Source organism: Oryx dammah, unplaced genomic scaffold (assembly GCF_014754425.2).
Source record: "Oryx dammah isolate SB20612 unplaced genomic scaffold, SCBI_Odam_1.1 HiC_scaffold_27, whole genome shotgun sequence".
NCBI classification, from domain to species: Eukaryota; Metazoa; Chordata; class Mammalia; order Artiodactyla; family Bovidae; genus Oryx; species Oryx dammah.
This window is the reverse complement of record NW_024070211.1, coordinates 41,993,785-42,016,943: the sequence shown is the minus strand read 5'-3', so window position 1 is coordinate 42,016,943 and position 23,159 is coordinate 41,993,785. Positions and strand designations below refer to the sequence as shown.

At 37.9% G+C, this 23,159-nt stretch overlaps 1 protein-coding gene across 4 annotated transcripts in view; it reads left to right on the top strand.

Annotated features, from left to right (window-relative positions):
• The window catches only part of PARD3B (par-3 family cell polarity regulator beta), a 1,152,049-nt gene that overhangs the window by 943,449 nt on the left and 185,441 nt on the right, over positions 1–23,159 (top strand). For all 4 annotated transcript variants that reach the window (XM_040228721.1, XM_040228723.1, XM_040228724.1 and 1 more), the window contains one exon: positions 20,914–21,216. In XM_040228721.1, coding sequence (XP_040084655.1) covers positions 20,914–21,216 — 303 coding nt within the window. The remainder of the gene's footprint in view (positions 1–20,913; positions 21,217–23,159) is intronic.

Sequence of the window (23,159 nt, the reverse complement as noted above, 5' to 3'; positions counted from 1 at the left end):
CAGGGGTTAGTTTTTTGCATCTTCTCTCACGAGTTCATGATGGGGATCATCTAAAATGGTTTTTGGCTTTTTCCATGTCCCATCCTTAATGTGCACGTGAGGGAAGGCCAGTTGCAAAGGATGCTCCTGGCGCTGGATCATCTCTAATAAGCAGATCCTGACTTTCTGATAAGCAGATCCTGTTCCTTTGGAGATTAGCAGGAGACTTTGATTTTCAGACCTGATGGGCAAGCCTGTGGGTCTTCCACCTGGCACTCAAGTGTCCTCTGTCCTTTTTGTTTAGTCTAATATAGCTTTTAGTATGTAGTCAACACTCAGTAAACCTGGGAACCAAAGCAACCAAATTGACTGAAGGGCTTCCTTTTAGGCATGTATTTGAACGTCTGAGAATGAAATCTATATGGTTTCTCTAGGACAGGGTCACATCTTTAAAAGCCAAAAGTGACAATCCTAATAAGCACTGCAGAAAATACAGTGGTTAAGTAAAACATTTTACTGACTTTTGAAAAGTATCTTGCATACAAAGGATAAGAAAAAGACTGTATTTTATGCTTCTTAAAACTCTCCATCACTGGGGGAACACAGGTTGGCTAGATGGAGATAGTGGGTAAAAAGCGTGTGTTTATCCTTGTCTCTAATGCAGTCCAGGGTTCCATAACTAAAACAGTCTTATCCATGCCCTGTGGAGGCTGGTAGTATTTCTGAAGTTCTTCATGAACCCAGAATTCTTTTAAAGAAGAGTCTCTGTGACCTGGGAGTGGGCTTCATAGTCTTGAGAAACCTGGCATCTATGACTAGGAAAACAAAGGAAACAGAGCCGTATATGCTGTGTGGGTGTCCTTGTTCCCAGCACTTCAGCACATTTTTGTGTGAGTAAACTTAGAGAGAGAGAGAGAGATCAAAGACATGTCCAGGAGGGCACTGTCCAGGTGTGAAATTCCAGGTGACAAAATAGAAGGAAAGGAAGAGTTAGAAGGGAATGGAAAGGAAATGAAGCTAATTTCCTTTGATTCTCTGTATTTTTCCTGTTTCCTCCCCCAGGAAACTTATGCAGACTTCCAAGTATCCCAAAACAGTCAACGTTAGGGACTCAGCCTCATTCTTTTCCATATGATGACAGCCACCACCATGTCAAAGGGCAGCCACTTATTTTTGCTGATATCACCCCTGGCAGTCCCTAGGATTAAAAGTTGCTGTATTCCTGGTTATTTTAATACAAAACATTTACTTTCCTTTTGATCCCACCATGCTTACAAATAGTGGACACATATGAACTGGGGGAATTTAAAAGTAAATAAGGGTGTTTTTTGCTTTCTAAAATGTTAATAACAATAAGAATAATGAAGCACATCAGGTCATGAGCTTTGTCCCACCAGCAGACCCCCTCAAGGGCAGATTCTTATGACTCAGTTTTCAGCATTAATTTGGCCAGCAACATGGAGACGTCTTCTAACAGCTTCAGTGCCTAATGGCATCGTTTGTAGGGGCCCAGTATAGGATTGCGATAAGAGACCCAGGCATTATCAGAGCAGAGAGTGTGCATATGCACTCTTGTCACTCATCCTCATCCTCTCCTCCCCCAGCCTCTTCCTGGGGCTGATTTCCCATGAAAACTAAAGATGTTTACTAAGCATTTCTGAGAAATTTGTCCACATTATGAGAATACAAATTACAGGAACTCAGTACATTAGCAATGGAGAAAATTTAATGGGTCTGGGAAAGGTATAAATTTAGGGAAAATGTAAATTGCAATAATAGGAGAACCTTCACTGAATGGCAATTCTCTTGAAATGGTAGTATTTAGTAACAGCAGGAAGGGACAGAAGAACCTTGCCACCTAACATTTTTTAAAAAGCAGCTAACAGGTAGGAATTGGAAATTACTGCCATGATTTTAAAATGTGAAATATATTTATTCTTGAATAGATTAAAAAAATTTTATTTGGGAAATCTAATTAGGTCTTGGTTATGTGGGTTAATCTTTGCTAGAATCACTCCACCTAGGCAAAGAACCACCTAAGATCCCTAGAATGAGAATGGTCTGAGACCACACCTGACTCACAGGCTTTCCAAACTTCAATGTTTGATCTGCTTTAATAGGCATCAGTGTGACCTTTGCCCCATATTTGGCAAACCACAGGCACAAAGTCATGTGCAACACTCAAACATAATATCCATGATACATAGCATTATTTGATTTTGAAAACCAAGAAGGACCTCATGGGCTACATGTGTGTGCAAAGAGAAAACCATGAAGAAAATGTCTGAGAAGATTCAACTAACAGCATTAAAGAATTTGCATTCAGTATTACAGAATACAAAACTTGCTGCACAGAAATATATTTATATCTATTTATTTATTACGAGAGAGGTGATAAATTATCCCATCAAGCTAGTTCCCTTAGACATCAGGTCTGGTTTGGGCTGACAAGAAAAATGGACAGGACAAAAGGAGATCATTTTGAAAATGTTATAGGCACCTGGGCAGGAATGAGAAATATTAAAAATATTAATACAGTTAAAATAGCTTTGTCGAAAAGAAGAAACATTGATCACAAAGATTGCATGTAACTGTATTGACTGGTTAGAATAATAATAATGATGGTGATAATAATAATAAAAATAATTTTTAGAAAACCTGTAATTGTTCTTGGTCAGGTATACTTGCAGTCTTGAAATGGCATTCATAAGGAAAAGCTGAAGAAACTGGGCCTATTTGCTGGAACAAAGGATAATTGTACTGACCTAATTGCAGCTTCTATTATAAAAGCAGAAATGATAGCAGGACGAATTATCTCCACTGTCAAAAAAGAAAACTGAATAGCAGGTAGTTTATAATCTCTTTTAATGATGCTACTTCTTTTACCCTATAGCTCTCCCCTGAAAAACCTTTTCTGACCTCAAATACTAGTACCACTACAGGCAGCAACCTCCTCTTCTACTATCTATTCATCTCTGGCTCTGTTGTTCAGATTCACACAGTAGCAACAAAGAGAACTCCAACACCTACATCTTCCTAACATTGGTCAAGTCAGTCAGAAGTTATACTGTTGACACATTCCTCATGACACAAATCAATCAAAAAATTGTCTGCAAAGGTAACAACAGTTTACAAAGCTTTTGAAGGTAAAGTATAAAGTACGAAATACTAATGAATAACTTTTATGTGAAATTATAGAAGGCAAATGATCAATTCAGAAAAAAATATGCAATTTATATACAAAGAGCTCATATCACAACTACACAAAGGTCTTTGAAAAACCGAGGGGGAAAATGACAATCTGATAGAAAAATCAGCAAAAGATATGGACAGCTCACAGAAGAGGAAATGAAAATGGCCCTTAAACACATGAAAAGATACTCAGCATCACATAATAAGAGACAGGCTAATTAGAACTTCACTGAAATATCACTTCTCATCCAGGTCTATCACATGTCCCAGAGTTTGACAATGTACTCTGTCCCTTGGACTATAGAGAAATGGGACTCCTCCTATACTACATGCGGTAATGCAAAATAGAACAATCATGGAAGGAAATTTGTTATAATCTAGGAAAATTATATGTGAGTTTCTCTTTGACCTCGCAGTCATACTGCAATGGCAAAAATATTTTGCAAAGATTCATCATTATAACATTATTTATAATAGCAAAAAAATTTGAAATACCCAAATGTTCAAAAATATGTGATTCATTATGGAAACAGAAGCATGACCACCCAGTAGACTACTGTGAAACTTGTTTTTAAGTGAGAAAAATCTCTGTTTACAAATATGGTATTGTCTTTTAGATACTGCTATGTAAAAAAGCTGAAGTATAGGAGAAAATGCTTCAAGTCATCTACCTTTTATGGCTATGAATATATAATACTGGTTTTTCACTTGAAAAAAATAAATATATATTTTTTAAGAGAAAGAAGACTTTTGAAAGCTCTATACCTACATGTTGTATACAGCCGAATTTGGTAATAGAAATGTTTTACATAACTTATCAAATGAAATTAAACTCAAAGAAGACCAAAAGAAATCCCTCAAAATGGAAAGCAAACCAAAATGAGTAACCTGATAACCTAACATTGGTTCCATAATGATTCACAAAAAAGAAATAATTGAAGTAATATAGAACACAGCATTTTGACTCTACATGTTTTGTGGGATATATTCTGACAAAATATAGAGCCACTGGGAATTCCTTGGTGGTCTAGTATTTAGGATTTCCATTGCAGGGGGCGCAGGTTCAATCCCTGGTCAAGGAAGGAAGATTCTGCAACCCAAGAAACAACAACAAAAAAATAGAGCGATGAAAATCTTAAATTTCTTTCAGTAGTTTGTTAGTAATATTGGTATTATTGTTTCAAAACTATATGTACTTAAAATCATATATATGCACTTCAAGAAGCAACAGTGAGAACCAGATATGGGACAATGGACTTGTTTCAAATTGGGAAAGCTGTACGTCAAGGCTATATATTGTCACCTGCTTACTTAACATATAGGCAGATTATATCATGTGAAATGCTAGGCTGGATGAAGCGCAAACTGGAATGAAGATTGCTGAGAGAAATATCAATAACTTCAGATACACAAATGATACCACCCTTATGGCAGAAAGCCAAAAAGAATTGAAGAGCCTCTTGATGAAAGTGAAAGAGGAAAGTGGAAAGGCTGGCTTAAAACTCAACATTCAAAAATCGAAGATCATGGCATCCAGTCCCCTCACTTAATGGTAAATAGATGGGGAAACAAATGGAAACAGTGAAAAACTTTTATTTTCTTGGGCTCCAAAATCACTGCAGATGGTTACTGCAGCTGTGAAATCAAAAGACGCTTACTCCTTGGAAGAAAAGCTATGATCAACCTAGACAGCATATTAAAAAGCAAAGACATTACCTTGCCAACAAAGGTCCATCTAGTCAAAGGTATGGTTTTTCCAATAGTCATGTATGGATGTGAGCGTTGGACCATAAAGAAAGCTGAGTGCCAAAGAATTGATCCTTTTGAACTGTGGTTTGGAGAAGACTCTTGAGAGTCCCTTAGACTGCAGGGAGATCAAACCAGTTTAATCTAAAGGAAATCAGTCCTGAATATTCATCAGAAGGACTGATGCTGAAGCTGAAACTCCTATACTTTGGCCACTTTTTTGCAAAGAACTGACTCATTTGAAAAGACCCTGATGCTGGGGAAGATTGAAGGCAGGAGGAGAAGGGGATGACAGAGGATGAGGTGGTTGGAAGGCATCCCTGACTCAATGGACATGAGTTTGAGCAAACTCTGGGAGTTGGTGAGGGACAGGTAAGCCTGGAATGCTGCATTCCATGGGGTCACAAAGAGTTGGACATGACTGAGTGACTGAACTGATATGACAATGCAAATAAATATTTATATCATTAGTATTAACAATGAGTTTTTCGTTTTAAAATAGAAATATAGTTTTTTTAACTGAAGTAGCATTCTGCAATATTAAATATTAAATCTGAATCAGAAATATCAGTATGAACTTGTGATGTTTTTCAAAAAGATGTGTTTCCTAGCTCTACTGATAGAAAACTCACAGAAGCAATGATAACCCAGTATCAGTGGAGCCCAGATTGTGTTCTCTCGATATTAGTCAGTCAGTCCAGTTGCTTAGTCGTGTCCAACTCTGCGACCCTGTGAACTGCAGCACACCAGGCCTCCCTGTCCATCACCAACTCCCAGAGCCCACCCAAACACATGTCCATTGAGTCGGTGATGACATCCAACCATCTCATCCTCTGTCATCCCCTTCTCCTCCTTCCCTCAGTCTTTTGCAGCATCAGGGTCTTTTCAAATGAGTCAGTTCTTTGCAAAAAAAAAAAGTGGCCAAAGTATAGGAGACCATGAATGCCACAAACAGAGTAAGGAATACAATTGACTGAAAACCTTAAATCTCTTATTTTTTTAAAACCCTAAATATCTATTTTTTAAAAAACATCAGCTCATAATGATATTCACAACCCTTTATTTCCCCTAAAAAGATATATTCTGTCTTCTTTATACTATGTATAATTCAGGGTAATCAAAAACACCCAAAATTTTGTGGCTGTTTTTCTTTGTATACTAATCCCAGCTAGTAAATGAAAGAGGGATAAAGACTTTTAAAATTACCATTTTGCAACCCTTAAAGAAATAATTAGTTCAGGCAAAAGTCTTCAATGGAAGAAATAATTAAATGAGTAACTGATTAGGGAACTTTGCAGTGGAGCCATCAGGATCACCCTAAGCATCATTAAGTAAGATGTGAGGTAATATGCCCCCTGAAATGGCACAGTTTAAAGAACATGCTTCCTGTAAGGTATTTGTTAGTTTCTTAGGATTGCTGTAACAAATTACCACAGACTTGACTTAGAAGAGAAATATACTCTCTGTTAGCTCCTTTTAAACCAGAAGTCTGAAATGAAGGAGTCAGCAGAACTGTCTCCTTCCAGAGGCTCTAAGAGACAATCCCTTCCATACCTCTCTCCTGGCTTCTTGGTGAAAGTGAGTGTTAGTCACTCAGTTGTGTCTAACTCCTCTCTCCTGGCTTTTGGAGAAAAGTGTTAGTCACTCAGTTGTGTCCTACTCTTTGAGACTCCATGGACTGTAGCCCACCAGGCTCCTCTCTCCATTGGATTTTCCAGGCAAGAATACTGGAGTGGGTAGCCTTTCCCTTCTCCAGGGAATCTTCCTGACCCAGGAATTGAACCCGAGTCTGCACACTGCAGGCAAATTCTTTACTATCTGAGCCACCAGGTGACTGCCAGCAATCCTTGACATTCCTTGGCTTATAGATGCTTGACTGTAATCTCTGCCCCCACCTTCAGGATGCCTTCTCTTCTGATTCTTCTGTCTTTCTTCTTTAAAAGGACACTTGTCACTGGACTTAGGGTTCATTTGGAGAATCCAGGATGATCACATCATAGATGTTTAAGTATACCTACATAGACCCCTTATCCAAATCAGGTTATAATAGCAGGCTCCAGGTGGATAAATCTTTTGGAGAACCAACATTCACCCATTACAGTACTCTTTCCAAAAAGGTTGAACCTAAGTATCGTAACAGCACTGTCTAGGGTGGTAGCCAATCACATGTAGCTGTTTAACTAAAAAATGTGTACCTTAGTCACACTAGCCAGATTTTAAGTACTCAGTAGCCACATGGGGCTACCGTATGAAACAGCCTATATATAGAACACTTCCATCATCGTGGAAAGATCTATTGGGCAGTGCTGCTCTTGAGCTACTTTTCATAAACAGGAAATATGGGGGATGTAGGAATAAGTTAAATCACACTATGAAGAGGCAACCAAATCCAGCATATGGGACCACATATAGGACAATCTGCCAGGTTTCTGTAACAATTCAATGGCATGGAAAAATAGAAAAGCAAAAATGAAAAAGAATACATGTCTGTACAGGAAATGAGACTTAAGATACATTAACAAATACAAGGTGTAGATAGATTTTGGAACCTGATCCAAATAAGTTCAATGGAAAAGACAGATGTTTTTAAGACACTTGGGAAAATTTGTTTATGGACTAGAACACCGAGGAATATTATTAATTTTTAAGTGGGATAAGTAACAGAATTTTTGTTATATAATAAAATGTTCATGATTTATTTGATATACCTTCTGAAGTATATAGGAGATAAATGACTAGGTTTGGTTACAGAACATTTAGCAAAAATGTTTGAAGGAAAGAATAGATTAAAAATGTGCCTAAATCTTAATAATTACTGCATATAGAACTGGGTATAGGAATATGGGGGGTTTTCTCTACATCTGAGTATCTGACAGTTTTTGTTATAAATTTTTAAGCATGCTCATGTTTAGACTCTTTGTGGTTAGTATAAATGAAAGAAAATTTGATATTGAAGTAAAACTCCTGGGTGGAATTCAGGAATCCAGTTCCTGACACTTAATAAATATGACCTCTCAGACAAAATACTGAACCTCTCTGAACTTCAGTTTCCTCGTTTATAAAGTTGGACTTTTGTAGCTTGTGAGAATCAAGTTATACAATCATGGGGGGAAAGTCACAAATATTATTAGTGTCTAATAAGAATAATCCAAAGGAGTTATGCCGTGTTATACTTCCAGCAGTCGTGTATGAAAATTCTAGATGCTCCTCATCCTAACTAACATTTGGTATTGTCATTCTTTTTCATTTTAGTAGGCGTATCTCATTGTGCTTTTAATTTAAATTTCTCTAGTGACTTAACAATGCTGAGCACTTTTTCATTTGTTTATTGGGCATTTCTAGATCTGGTTTGTAATCCATCTGTTGACGCCTTCTGCCAAGCTCTAATTGGGTCATTTTTAAAAAATTATTGAATTGCAATTATATTTTTTAATATATTTGATACAAATCCTTTGTTAGATGTGTGTGTGCTGTGAGGAGTGTCTCTCATTTGCCTTATTATTTTCTTGATATATTTTAATGAGAAGGTTTTAATTTTAATGAAGTCCAGTTTACCAATTACTTTAAAGGCTTATGCTTTCTGTGTCTTCTCTTGACCTAACCCAAGGCTGTGAAGATATTCTTTTTTATTTTATTCTAAAAGCTTTATTGTGATTGCCTTCATGTTCAGACCTGTCTTCCATCTTGAATTGATTTTTGTTATGGTATAACACAGGATACAAGTTTCTTATTTCCCTTATGGATATCTAGTTTTTCCAGTACCAATTGTCAAAGGAATTGTCCTTTCTTAATTGAGTTTTTTGGCACCTTTATTGTAACTTACTTCACCAAATACGTATGAGTCTGTTACTGGACTCTGTTTTTCTGTTCCATTCATTTATATGTCTAGCCTTTGGCTTGATTACGAAAGCTTGTAGTACATCTTAAATTTGGTAGTATAAGTCCAACTTTATTTTTATTTTGCAGAATTGTTTTGGTCATTCTTGGCTCTTTAGCATTCCAAATAAATTTTAAAATCATACAAGTATGAACAATAAGCCTGCTAGGAGTTTGACTGAGATGACATTGAGTCTGTAGAATGATTTGAATGAAGTGTAATCTTAATAATTGAGTATTCTGATCAACATACAAGATAAAACTCTCCATTGATTTCAGTTCAGTCACTCAGTCATGTCCGACTCTTTGCGACCCCATGAATTGCTGCACACCAGGCCTCCCTGTCCATCACCAACTCCCGGAGTTCACTCAGACTCACGTCCATCGAGTCAGTGATGCCATCCAGCCGTCTCATCCTCTGTCGTCCCCTTCTCCTCCTGCCCCCAGTCCCTCCCAGCATCAGAGTCTTTTCCAGTGAGTCAACTCTTCGCATGAGGTAGCCAAAGTACTGGAGTTTCAGCTTTAGCATCATTCCTTCCAAAGAAATCCCAGGGCTGATCTCCCTCAGAATGGATCGGTTGGATCTCCTTGCAGTCCAAGGGACTCTCAAGAGTCTTCTCCAACACCACACTTCAAAAGCATCAATTCTCCGGCGCACAGCCTTCTTCACAGTCCAACTCTCACATCCATACATGACCACAGGAAAATCCATAGCCTTGACTAGATGGACCTTAGTCGGCAAAGTAATGTCTCTGCTTTTGAATATGCTATCTAGGTTGGTCATAACTTTCCTTCCAAGGAGTAAAAGGCTTTTAATTTCATGGCTGCAATCACCATCTGCAGTGATTTTGGAGCCCCGAAAAATAAAGTCTGACACTGTTTCCACTGTTTCATCATCTATTTCCCATGAAGTGATGGGACTAGATGCCATGATCTTAGTTTTCTGAATGTTGAGCTTTAAGCCAACTTTTTCACTCTCCTCTTTCACTTTCATCAAGAGGCTTTTTAGTTCCTCTTCACTTTCTGCCATAAGGGTGGTGTCATCTCCATTGATTTAGATCCTCCTTAATTTCTCTCATGGGTATTTTATTGTTTTCAGCACCTCCTCTTAAATTTATCCTTAAGTTCCTAATACTCTTTAATCCCATTATAAATGGTATTTGTTTTATTACTTTTACTTTCTGATTATTCATTCAGTATATAAAAATACAATTTATTTGTTATGTTCAATCTGTATCACACAACATTAACAATAAAAGCTATAATTCAAGAAACTCACCTGGTATAAAATTTAAAAGTATATGAAAAATGCTGAAAGTTATCAAACCAAAATGATTTTTCTAGTAATATTCAGTTCAGTTCAGTCTTTCAGTCCTCTCCAACTCTTTGCAACCCCATGGATTGCAGCATGCCAGGTTTCCCTGTCCATCAACAACTCCCACAGCTTACTCAAATGCAACTCCAAGGCGTCAGTGATGCCATCCAACCATCTCATCCTCTGTCATCCCTTTCTCCTCCTGCCTTCAATCTTTCCCAGCATCGGGGTCTTTCCAAATGAGTCAGCTCTTCACATCACCTGGCCAAAGTATCAGAGTTTCAGCTTCAGCATCATTCCTTCCAATGAATATTCAGGACTGATTTCCTTTAGGATGGACTGGTTTGTTCTCCCTGCAGTCCAAGGGACTCTCAGGAATCTTCTCCAACACTACAGTTCAAAAGCATCAATTCTTTGGCACTCAACTTTCTTTATAGTCCAACTCTCACATTCATACATGACTACTGGAAAAACCATACCTTTGACTAGACAGACCTTTGTTCGCAGAGTAATGTCTCTGCTTTTTAATATGCTGTCTAGGTTAATAATAACTTTCCTTCCAAGGAGCAAGTGTCTTTTAATTTCATGGCTGCAGTCACTGTCTGCAGTGATTTGGGAGCCCAAGAAAATAAAGTCTGCCTCTCTTTCCACCATTTCCCAATCTATTTGCCATGAAGTGATGGGACTGGATGCCATGATATTCGTTTTTGGAATGTTTTTATTAGATTTTAAAGAAAAGCAAATAATTTGCCCCAATAAGCAGAAAGAACAAGTTTTATAAGTAATTTATGACAACTAAAATTAAATTGTCATCCAACTTTTCACCATCAGCACTTTGTTACACAATCTAGAGAATGGCACTACACTTCCTAGTTTAAATACTCAAGGAAGAAAGGTGAGCCAATAATTTTATATCCAGTAAAACTGGCTTTCAAATATATATTGTCAACTTAAGAAGCTTTATGCCATGAGTTCTTCCTGAAGAATTTAGGAAACCAGTGGTCCCCAACCTTTTTGGTACCAGGGACCAGTTTTGGGGAAAACAATATTTCCCCAGACTAGGGTCATGGAGATGGTTTCAGGATGATTCAAGTGTATTGCATTTATTGTGCACTTCATTTCAATTATTAATACATCAGTTCCTCCTCAGATAATTAGGCAATAGATCCTGAAGATCGGGGACCCCTGTAGTACATGACTGCATCTTCAAAGACATAAAGATTGTAGTCTGAATAAGATGCTTGTGCATTGATGTATGTGTGCGCGGTTGTGCCTGACTCTGTGACCCCATGGACTGTAGCCCTCTGGGGTTCTCTGCCCATGGAATCTTCCATGCAAAAATACTGGAGTACGTTGCCATTTCCTACTCCAGGGGATCTTCCTGACCCAGGGATCAAACTCCTGTCTCTTGCATCTCTTGCATTGGCAGACAGATTCTTTACCACAAATGAGTTAATTATAGAACTAAAAGTTAAATGAGAGTTGAATAGAAATATAGCATATAGCAGCTACATATTTCAAAAATGTAGATATAGTACAACTATGCAAATGGAGGGGTGAGGAGAAGACCTTTATAAAAAAGAGTAGCTTAACTCTTTTTAATAATCATACTGGTGGTGCTCATGGTATTCTTCAGTTCAGTTCAGTCGCTCAGTTGTGTCCGACTCTTTACGACCCCATGAATTGCAGCACGCCAGGCCTCCCTGTCCATCACCAACTCCTGGAGTTCACCCAAACTCATGTCCATCGAGTCAGTGATGCCATCCAGCCATCTCATCCTCTCTCATCCCCTTCTCCTCCTGCCCCTAATCCCTCCCAGCATCAGAGTCTTAGCTCAAAACTCTTATATGTGTAATATAGAGTAAAGCAAGTTGTAACCATGTGATATGTAGTTCTAGAGTTTTCTGTATCTTGAGAAGCAGGATTCTTAATGTGGAGGAAAGGAGATATATAAAATACAGACATGCTTGTGATGAAGGAGGAACACGTGGAAACCTTCTGGAGTATCCTGCAAAAGTTGAGTTTTTGAATCGGTAATCATCACAAACATGTTTGCTTTATACCAGTTCTTTAATCCATAGACTTGTTTTATATAAACTTCTGTATCTTTCTTTTATTTTATAATAAATGTCTAAACTAACAAAAAGTTGTAATAGGATTTTCCTCACCAAAAACTTTATTATTAGGCAAAACTTACATTATGCAAACCTAATAGAAATTTGCCAATAATCTTTATTAAATGTGTTACTTTTGTTGGGGAGCTGAAGGTGGATACCTTGAACCAGTGTGTCCTACCTCATCAGACTTACACCCCAGTGTTAAGTCAATCATCGGTTTCTGTGCCCCTTGGCTTGTCCTCTCTCTGACTGAGTGCCTCACACTACTTACATATATCTTCCGTTCTCCTGGAGCTACTTCCTTCAAAGCCCTGTTCATGTGGCACCACCTTCATGATTCTTCCTCAAGATCATTAGGGTGAATTGACTCTTACCCTTTGTACACACAGCATCTTTGTTTTACCAATCAATTGTTATTATTTGTTTATATCTCATTGATATTGGGGCAGGGGTTTGATATTATTCCTTTTCTCTTTCTGGTATACAGTGCAATATCAACAATATTAGTGAATAAATCAATCAGCCAAAATTAGCAGAAAGAAAAATAATGACACTCAAGAAGCTTGTAGTTTAGTTATGGAAGCCGAATATCCAGAATTGAATTAATGAAAGATATTTTATTTTGTTTTGGTTTTTTACAAAGTAATATATAACAATTGCAGATAAATAGAGAATTTACTGGATACATTAATTGGAGAGGGGGAGAATTATTGAGGTCTATGAGGAGCTGTAAATGAGTGAGTTCAGCCTTCATTCTAGAGAAAATTAGAATTAAATAGTTGATTAGTGGAAAATGGGTACTTTAGTCCAAAGCAGTTGATTTGCAAGGGAACAAACAAATGTTCAATAATTTGAAGAAAATTATTATAATAACTGAGTTGGCAGGAGTCATCACAAGTCATGTTTAGAAGAGAAAGAATGCCCAATGGTACCTGTGTAGTATTGTGTTTTGTTCTGTTTCAACTTTGGTTCACTATAACAGTCAGTAAGTAGTTGTAAGGGACTTTTTATATTTTAAATTTTTTAAAAATAATCCATAATTATATGATATAATAATTCAAACAGTACCCTTTAATTCTACTCTCCAAGGGCATTCAGTTTTATGAATTTTTTGTGTATCCTTTCCAATGTTTCCTATGCATATATAAAGGTATGTCTGTGTCATACAAATATTTATTAATATCTAGACCTATATTTATATTTTATCTCTTTATAATACAGGAATAGCATGACCCTATTTTTAAACTGCAGAGCACTTCATTTCCCCTATTAATGCACATTTAAGCTATATCTTATTTTTCATCACTATGACAGCACACAGTGTGTTTTTCCTTTTGATCATCTGGGATCCTTTCAGTTCAGTTCAGTCACTCAGTCGTGTCCAACTCTTTGCGACCCCATGGACAGCAGCACGCCAGGCCTCCCTGTCCATCACCAACTCCCGGAGTTTACTCAAACTCATGTCCATTACGTTGATGATGCCATCCAACCATCTCATCCTCTGTCATCCCCTTCTCCTGCCGCCTTCAATCTTTCCCAGCATCAGAGTCTTTGCAAATGAGTCAGTTCCTCACATCAAGTGGCCAAAGTATTGGAATTGCAGCTTCAGCCTCAGTCCTTCCAATGAACACTCAGGACTGATCTCCTTTAGGATGGACTGGTTGGATCTCCTTGCAGTCCAAGGGACTTTCAAAACTCTTCTCCAGCACCACAGTTCAAAAGCATCAATTCTTCAGCACTCAGCTTTTTTTATCGTCCAACTCTCACATCCTTACATGACTACTGGAAAAACCATAGCCTTGACTAGACAGACCTTTGTTGACAAAATAATGTCTCTGCTTTTTAATATGCTATCTAGGTTGGTCATAAGTTTCCTTCCAAGGAGCAAGCGTCTTTTAATTTCATGGCTGCAGTCACCATGTGCAGTGATTTGGGAGCCCAAGAAAATAAAGTCTGACACTATTTCCACTGTTTCCCCATCTATTTGCCATGAAGTAATAGGACTGGAGGCCATGACCTTAGTTTTCTGAATGTTGAGCTTTAAGCCAACTTTTTCACTCTCCTCTTTCACTTTCATCAAGGGGCACTTTTGTTCTTCTTCATTTTTTGCCATTAGGGTGGTGTCATCTGCATATCTGAGGTTATTGATATTTCTCCCAGCAATCTTGATTCCAGCTTGTACTTCTTCCAGCCCAGCATTTCTCATGATATATTCTGCATATAAGTTAAATGAGCAGGGTGACAATATACGGCCTTGATGTACTTCTTTTCGTATTTGGAACCAGTCTGTTGTTCCATGTCCAGTTTTAACTGTTGCTTCCTGACCTGCATACAGGTTTCTCAAGAGGCAGGTCAGGTGGTCTGGTATTCCCATCTCTTTCAGAATTTTCCACAGTTTTTGTGATCCATACAGTCAAAGGCTTTGGCATAGTCAATAAATCAGAAATAGATGTTTTTTCTGGAACTCTCTTGCTTTTTCAATGATTCAGTGGATGTTGGCAGTTTGCTGTCTGGTTCCTCTGCCTTTTCTAAAACCAGCTTGAACATCTGGAAGTTTATAGTTCATTTATTGTTGAAGCCTGGCTTGGAGAATTTTGAGCATTACTTTACTAGTGTGTGAGATGAGTGTAATTATCTGGTAATTTGAGCATTCTTTGGGATGAATGAACACTGACCTTTTCCAGTCCTGTGGACACTGCTGAGTTTTCCAAGTTTGCTGCCATATGGAGTACAGCACTTTCACAACATCATCTTTTAGGATTTGAAATAGCTCAACTGAAATTCCATCACCCTCACTAGCTTTGTTCATAGTGATGCTTCCTAAGGCCCAGTTGACTTCACTATCCAGGCTGTCTGCCTCTAGGTGGATGATCACACCATCCTGATCATCTGGGTTGTGAAGATCTTTTTTGTATAGTTCTTCTGGGTTTTCTTGCCACCTCTTCTTAATATCTTCTGCTTCTGTTAGGTCCATACCATTTCTGTCCTTTATTGAGCCCATCTTTGCATGAAATGTTCCCTTGGTACCTCTAATTTTCTTGAAGAGATCTCTAGTCTTTCCCATTCTATTGTTTTCCTCTATTTCTTTGCACTGATCACTGAGAAAGGCTTTCTTATCTCTCCTTGCTCTTCTTTGAAACTCTGCATTCAAATGGCTATATCTTTCCTGCTTTTCGTTTTTCTTCTTTTCACAGCTATTTGTAAGGCCTCCTCAGACAGCTATTTTGCTTTTTTGCATATTGTTTTTAGGGGATAGTCTTGATCCCTATCTCCTGTACAATGTCATGAACCTCTGTCCATAGTTCATCAGGCACTCTGTCTATCAGATCTAGTCCCTTAAATCTATTTCCTATTTCCACTGTATAATCATAAGGGATTTGATTTAGGTCATACCTGGATGGTCTAGTGGTTTTCCCTGCTTTCTTCAATTTAAGTCTGAATCTGGCAATAAGGACTTCATGATCTGAGCAACAATCCTTTAGTTATAACAAAGAAATTTATTCCATTTTCACTTATTGTCATAGCATAAATTTTATCGTATTTTCTTACTCTCTTTTTTACTGGTTCCTCTGTTTTCTATTTTCTACTCTATCATTGGGCTTTTGTTTATTGTATTTCTCTTCTGCTGATAATTTGTTTTATTGGTTTTTTGTTATTGTATTTCATATACTTATTAACTTTAAGTGGTAACTGCTGATACTTTCTTTAAAAAATGGGGAAATAAGTATATTGAGTATTAATACTTTCCCCTAAATCACCTACCTGCTTATTAGTATAATGATACTACTTTTATATTAGCAGGGTTTATAATATTTACAATTTTCTATAATGATTTATCCTACAAATAAATGTTTAGCCTTCATTTTCTATTTAAATGAATGTTGTTATCACCTCCGTGTCTGTCATTCCCCAGCTTTGCTGGGCTGAATTCTTAATTTGAATTTAGTTCTTGGCTGGATGTCTTTCATTATTAAGTAATTTTTCAAAATGGGTCAACAAGTGTTGCCTTCTTTTCCGAAATGTTTTTCGGAATGTTTTCTCAGATGTTTTTCTTTTTTCTTTATTCATGTGTGAGGACAATTTGAATTTGCCTGGGTTTTTAGATGACTTGGCTTTTCTCTTGACACTATACTTATGCTTACTGCATGAAATAACCTCTAATATTTTCTCTTTTACTATATTTAATTTTTAAATACTTATTGTGATCCATTAAGTTAATTTCATGTTCTATGTTATTTAATTTTTTTTGAAATCTATACTAAAATAGAGTGTCATATGACCAGGCATAATGAGCTGAGGTTACCAGCCACCTCAGTTCCATATATTCTCTCAAAATGTCTTCAGGCCTGGTCTGAGTGTACTACCTTGACAGCTTTTCCATGACCTGACATTTAGGGAGAGCAGATCGCTGTAACAAGAGATCAGCCTGGACGCTGATGCTGGGAAGGACTGAAGGCAAAAGAAGAAGGGGGTAGCAGAGGATGAGATGGTTACATAGCATCACCAACTCAATGGACATGAATTTGAGCAAACTCTGAAAGGTGGTAGAGGACAGAGGAGCCTGGCGTGTTGTGGTCCCTGGCGTTGCAAACAGTTGGACATGACTTAGCAACTGAATTACAACAGTGAAGTCTCTTAGATGATTTAAGGTTTTATTTTGCTAAGTTTGTCTTTGTTTATCTTGCTCTTGTCATCCTGCCTTATCAGCTACAGAGTGGACTGATGTTCTTTTCTCTTCTCTTCATTTACCTCTATGAAGTTTCTTCAAGGTAGAAGGAAATTTCTCTCTCAGTGGAAATTTCTCTTTTAGCTCTATCTCTCCTCCACTCTCAAGTTGGAACCTCACAAAGATTTAGCCTACAATTCCAGCATCCTACCCCTGTCTTTAAACTCTCTTTTTCTAATCAAAAATTTGTCTGTAATTCTCTGGTCTCTTTCTCCTGCTTTTCAGTAAAATGTCTACCCTGCTAGAGATGAAGCTATATATTGACTCTTGACATACTACCTATTTTGGATGGAGTTCAAATTTTATTGCATGGTTTGAAACCATGACTGTATCCTATTTCTATGGTAGATGGAATTTCTTCTCAATTTCTCAATCATTCATTCATTTAGAATTCAAGGAACAAAGTGGAATAACCACACTCTTGCTCCATCATTTATCAGACTCTTTTTTTAGAAAGCCTTGATCTGACATTGATGCAATAGAAATACTCTTTGAAGAAGATTATTCTTTAAGGTATAAAGTGGGATGTAGTAACATATAAAAAATCTTAGCGTAATCCCACCAGCACAACCTAATAGAACTTGCTGCAGTGATAGAATTAACCTCCGTTTGGACTGTCCAATATAGAAGTCCCGAGCTCATTTAGCTGTTGACTACTTGCAATGTGGCTTATGAAACTGAGAAACTGAATTTTAAATGTTCAAATATTGTAATTAATTCCAGTTTAAATTTATGTAGACTCAATACAGTTAATGCCTACCATGCTGGATGGTGCAGACCAGGCAATATAAACCCTGGACACTAGTCTATGGCTATAGAAATGGAAATAAAATATGGCTATCCAGGAGTTATAATGGAAAAAAGAAACAACAGCATTTTTGTAGGGGAAAAGAGAGGGAGGAGATTGAAACAATTCAAAGGCAGTGTGCTGGGGAGAATGAGGAAGCTGGTGGTACCATCCAATAAAAAGGGAATACTATCCAGGACTATTTTGAAAAATAGATATTTTAACAGGTTGAGTTCCCAGTGGTAAAGAGACGTCTACTTGGAAATGACTATAAACAATTAGAATTCTCACACTGAATTGGGACAGAGGGAGGTCAGAACAAACAAAAAAAGAAGATCTATTTCCTTGACATTTCTCTCTTGAGAGAGTCTTTTCTGCTTCCATATACCCCTTTTCAGAGATTGCCTTGTCCTCCCCCACATGGAGAGATACTGATATATGGCATAATAATGGCAGTTCAGAGAAATTACTGTTTCACCTACTGAGTGATTAATACGAAATTAGTTACTGAAGCACTCAGTGGCACAGAAAAGATCAAGGAAAAATTTGGTTTTAGAAAGGAAAAGTACAAGATAAAATACTGCCTTGCATATATGGAGTACTTTTCATCCGGGAATCTTTACATACTTAGCAAGCTTAATTAATGAGAAAACCTCTGAGAAAGAGAGTGATAAAATAAGGAATATAAGTCTTGTGTTCTGTTTCTGTGATTCTTTGAAAAATCAAGCTTGGTGTTTTCCTTTTTCATTAATGCGTAAGTGTAGCCCCGTGTGGCAACCATAAGATGTTCATCTTTCCACTGAGTGATTTATCTAGAAGGTCTCCCACTTAGGAGGAATAGCAACCACACAACCCCTCCACACCCACTTTATTGATGTCCTATTCTCTATTTGCAATGGATATCCATCCCTGCCATCACAGTGCAGCAAGCATCCTCTGATAAATCCAGTCTGCACCATCCCTAGAAAGATTATTTTGTTACAGAATGGGGCATGTTATCTTCTTCATCAAAAATTATTCAAAACAAACATTCATGAATCTGGGACTAACATGCATTGAAAGAGGACGGGCAGGGCCTCTTGACAGGTACCCTACTGTGTAATCTTCCTTTCATCTTCATTCAACATCCCTTGGAGATTCAAGCTCCCCTTTGCACAAAATATAAATTCGTCTCATTACTTACATGTAGGGTACATGATTTGACCTAGTCAAAAGAGATATGCAATAATATATTGTGACATTTATTTTCATCTGTTGTGATTGAAGATACTGTTTTTTTTTTTCTTTTGTCCTATACCTTCTTCTTCATATTTTTATCTTTTCTTCCTCCTCTCTACTCAAAGTAGGGGAAAAAGCCATTCTACCAAAAGGAAAATACCTTGAAAGATCATGGCTTTTAAAGATTTTTACAAAGAGTTTGGTGTTCTGTAAAATAAAACTAGTAGCTGCTGTGTGCAAAAACAGCTGTTTTTATTTGAAGAGGAAAAGATAGGGAATTCAGTTTTTTATTTTTTCACTCATGTAGGCCTTCACTATATATTTCTAGGCAGATATAGATCTTCCACTTTTAGCCCAGGTCTTCAGATTTACCCCCATCCTTTCTTGAGTCTTTCTTTCACCTCCTGAGCCAGCATTGTCTTACTTTTCTCCTCCTGTATTAATGCACCTTATTTGCCCGGTGATATGAGGTCGCATTCTTTCCTCTTTAGTGGAGAACACCTCCTGACACCATCATATCACCGTCATCCACTAAGATGCCACAGTGACTTGTCCATTTTAACATGCAACTGGGAATTTAGGAGATCCAGTCTAACACTTTCCAGATTAAATGTCAAATTCTCAAAATTCAGATGGGTTTGGAATACACTGAACTGTATTTTACTGCTCCCATTCCCGGTAGTCTACACGGTACACTGATTAGCAGTAGCATTTTGTAATATCACTAAAGGCTTTAGTGCTGTGGAGTTCTGCCAGTAATGGTGTTTAATTCACTTATATGTGCCAATTCGTCTCTGTCAGGAGCCTATTAATTTCACTATTTTACTCTGTCCCTAGTCCCTGTATAATGAAACACAATGATCCCCATTTGTGTAACCAAAAACTTAGAGTCTCTTATAAATTATCTCTGATACCACTGCTTTTAGTGACCAGAAAGCCTCTGTGTTCCTTTTTCATAGTTAAATCAATTTTTGCAAGCACTTTTCTTTAGAAGAATACAGTAAAAATCAAAGGCACCAAATAAGAAAGTCACAGACAAAGTATAAGATTCTGATGGGTTCTTTGACATGCATCCCTTTCCCAAGGTAGGCTTCTAGAATATTACACCAAAGACGGACTGTTCCCATGAGCACAGCCCATTTATAGAGAAGAAATGTTAATAAAAATCAGCCTCTGACTCTGCAATCAGCCTAGTCATCAGCAGACAAAATGTTTAAATAACTGCATTGGAGAAGGAAATGGCAACCCACTTCAGTATTCTTGCCTGGAGCATCCCAAGGATGGGGGAGCCTGGTGGGCTGCCATCTCTGGGGTCGCACAGAGTCAGACACGACTGAAGCGACTTAGCAGCAGCAGCAGCAGCAACAGCAGCAGCAACAGCATTGCTATAAAAGTAAAGCTGGTGTTGTTTAGTTGTTAAGTCGTGTCCGACTCTTTTGAGACCCCATGGACTGCAATCCACCAGGCTCCTCTGTCCCTGGGATTTCCCAGCCAAGAATACTGGAGTGGGTTGCCATTTCCTTCTCCAGGGGATCTTCCAGACCCTGCAACAAATAAAGTGTTAGTCATTCAGTCATGTCTGACTCCTTGTGAACTCATGGATTGTAGCCAGCCAGGCTCCTCTGTCCATGAGATTTTCCAGTCAAGAATACTGAAATGGGTTGCCATTCCCTTCTCCAGGGGACTTTCCCAACTCAGGAGTCGAACCCGGATCTCCCGCATTGCAGGCTTATTCTTTACTGTCGGAGCCACTAGGGAAGCATGTGTAACAAATAAAGGTCAAAGATATAAAATGAATCCTGTGGAGTCTGCCAGTAGCACTTCTGCATGGTGTGATCTTCAGTATCCAGAAAAGTGGCACTTAAGTAGCTGACAAGAAGTAATGAACATAGATTCACTAGAGTTTATCATTGTGTAAGCATTTAAACTCACATACATCTTGTTCTACATTTTTCAGGATTGGAGCAAAACATCAGGAGCTAAGGGAAAAGCAGGCAAGAAGTCTTATTGATTATGCTACTGGTGCAATTGGATCCCTGCACGATATGGATGATGATGAAGTGGACCCCAACTATGCCAGAGTGAACCACTTCCGGGAACCATGTACTTCAGCCAATGTCTACAGGTCTCCATCTCCACCTCGGGCTGGACCACTGGGCTACCCTCGAGATGGCCGTCCACTGTCTCCAGACAGAGACCACTTAGAGAGTCTCTATGCCAAGGTCAACAAGCCATACCATCCACCAGTGCCAGCTGACAGGTAATGTAACTTATTGAAAGATGAATGTGGTTTTAATTCAGTAAGTTTCAAATTATCTCCACTGCTGAAGCAGATAAAAATATATCCTTCAACCTGTTAAAATTGAAATGACATAGTACCCTTGACAAGTGCTATGCTTTGACCTACCCATAAGGTATCAGCCATCAAAAATAAAACAATTGCCAGTTATAAGGTGGCATGAATGAATAGCAGTAGCTGAGTTCATGAGGCAACAGGGAGCCGTTTTTGAAGGAATGCTATAACAGAGAACTAGTGATGAAAACTTTGAAGTGATGTTATCCTTTCTCCTAAGAGTCCTACTATAAAAGATGGATTCTAGAAGATGGCATGACTCTTGAAGGTGAGGGGTCAGAGAAGAAAGTGTTGGTTTCTAAGTCGGTGTAATTGTAGATAACCTCTGAATTGCAGAAGACTTTGAAAAGATTGAGATTTTCTACTGAAGGCATGTGTGATCCGGTATAGATATTCCTGGGTGATCAGGGGTAGAAAAGGAGATAATCTTTGCAACAGGAGTTTGATGAAGTAGAGGAAGATAAGAGGTGACAAGGCCAAGGATCTTAAGGTTTAGCAGCTGAGGAAAGAGATAATAGGACCATCTGTCAGTACAATCAAAGTAGGTAGGAAGCAGAATGATTCCAACCCCACCTCCTGCCAGAAGCAAAATGCCTCATTTCTTGAAAGGGTGGTATAAGAGAGTGTTAGTCAATATACATTGTTAGGTGACCCTTGGAATTACACACACAAGGAATGAGTTGACTGACCTTGGTTTAATCTGCTGTAACTTGAAGTCTGGAGGGAGGAGGTGTGTGTTGGGGGGGGGGGTGGCTGGGTGGCAGGCCAAAAAAAACTCTCACTTTAGATAAAAAAAAAAAAAAAAAAAAAGACTTGTTTTCCAGATTCCCTTTGGTCCTGACAACCACCCAGTCCCTATTAGTAACCAGCTTTTGTGTGATAGCATGATATATTGTATATGTTTACCATTTACATTTCCCCAGCTGGGTGATATTATGCACTTTCAATTAGGTTGGGGAGAGGAAGGAAAATCATGGTGTTTTTATGCAGACTGTAAAGTGCAGCTTCACAAGACTGATTACCTTTCAGAGCCTTTCCAATAACCAAGTGGGAAGGAAGGAGCAATTTTTAATCCTTACTGTCAAGCTTCCAGGTTGATAGTATTAAAGAAAGATGGTCAAGTTTTTCTTTGGGATAAAATGAAAATATAAATTCCTGTGACTGTGTGAGAGTGTGTGAGACAGCCATAACAGAACTGTTAATTCAAAGGACTGATTAAGAGCTGGTCTTTTTCTCCCAAGCCTTAATAAAGGGTTGAATTTTTGTCACATAAATGATGGGACCAGGCATGAGTCTCTTCTGGCCCAGACAAAAGCCAATCTTACCTTCTCTGAATCAGATAGGTCTTCATTGCAAACCCATGGGCAAGTGCCCTCTGCTAGAATTCCAGTGCAGATCTGTTTCTATGAACCTCCAAAGCCAATGTTTCTGATTTTAATTCCATGAAAATAAATACTAAGCATTCTAATAAAAAAAAATTCATTGTTCAAATGTGTGTGAAAAGGTCTGGTTTAAGCCATACTGAATAGGTTTTCTTACTTCTGTCTTCTTATCCCCAATAACTAACAATAACTAAATAATCCCCAATAACTAAACCTTGTAAGTTTCTAAGAGGAGCATGCAACAGTTAGTACTTCTACTCCTCAAATTTTTGTCACCGAAGGCTTATTTTTCTTTCTAGATCATATGGCTGTTCTTTGGAACACTGGAAGACTCTACCTGATACTAATTTTCACCCATGTAGATTTGACCTGGACAGAAATTTCTTAGGATAATTGTAACTGTAGCCACTGTAGAATGATATCAGAAAAAAAAAAAAAAAAAAAAAAAATATATATATATATATATAT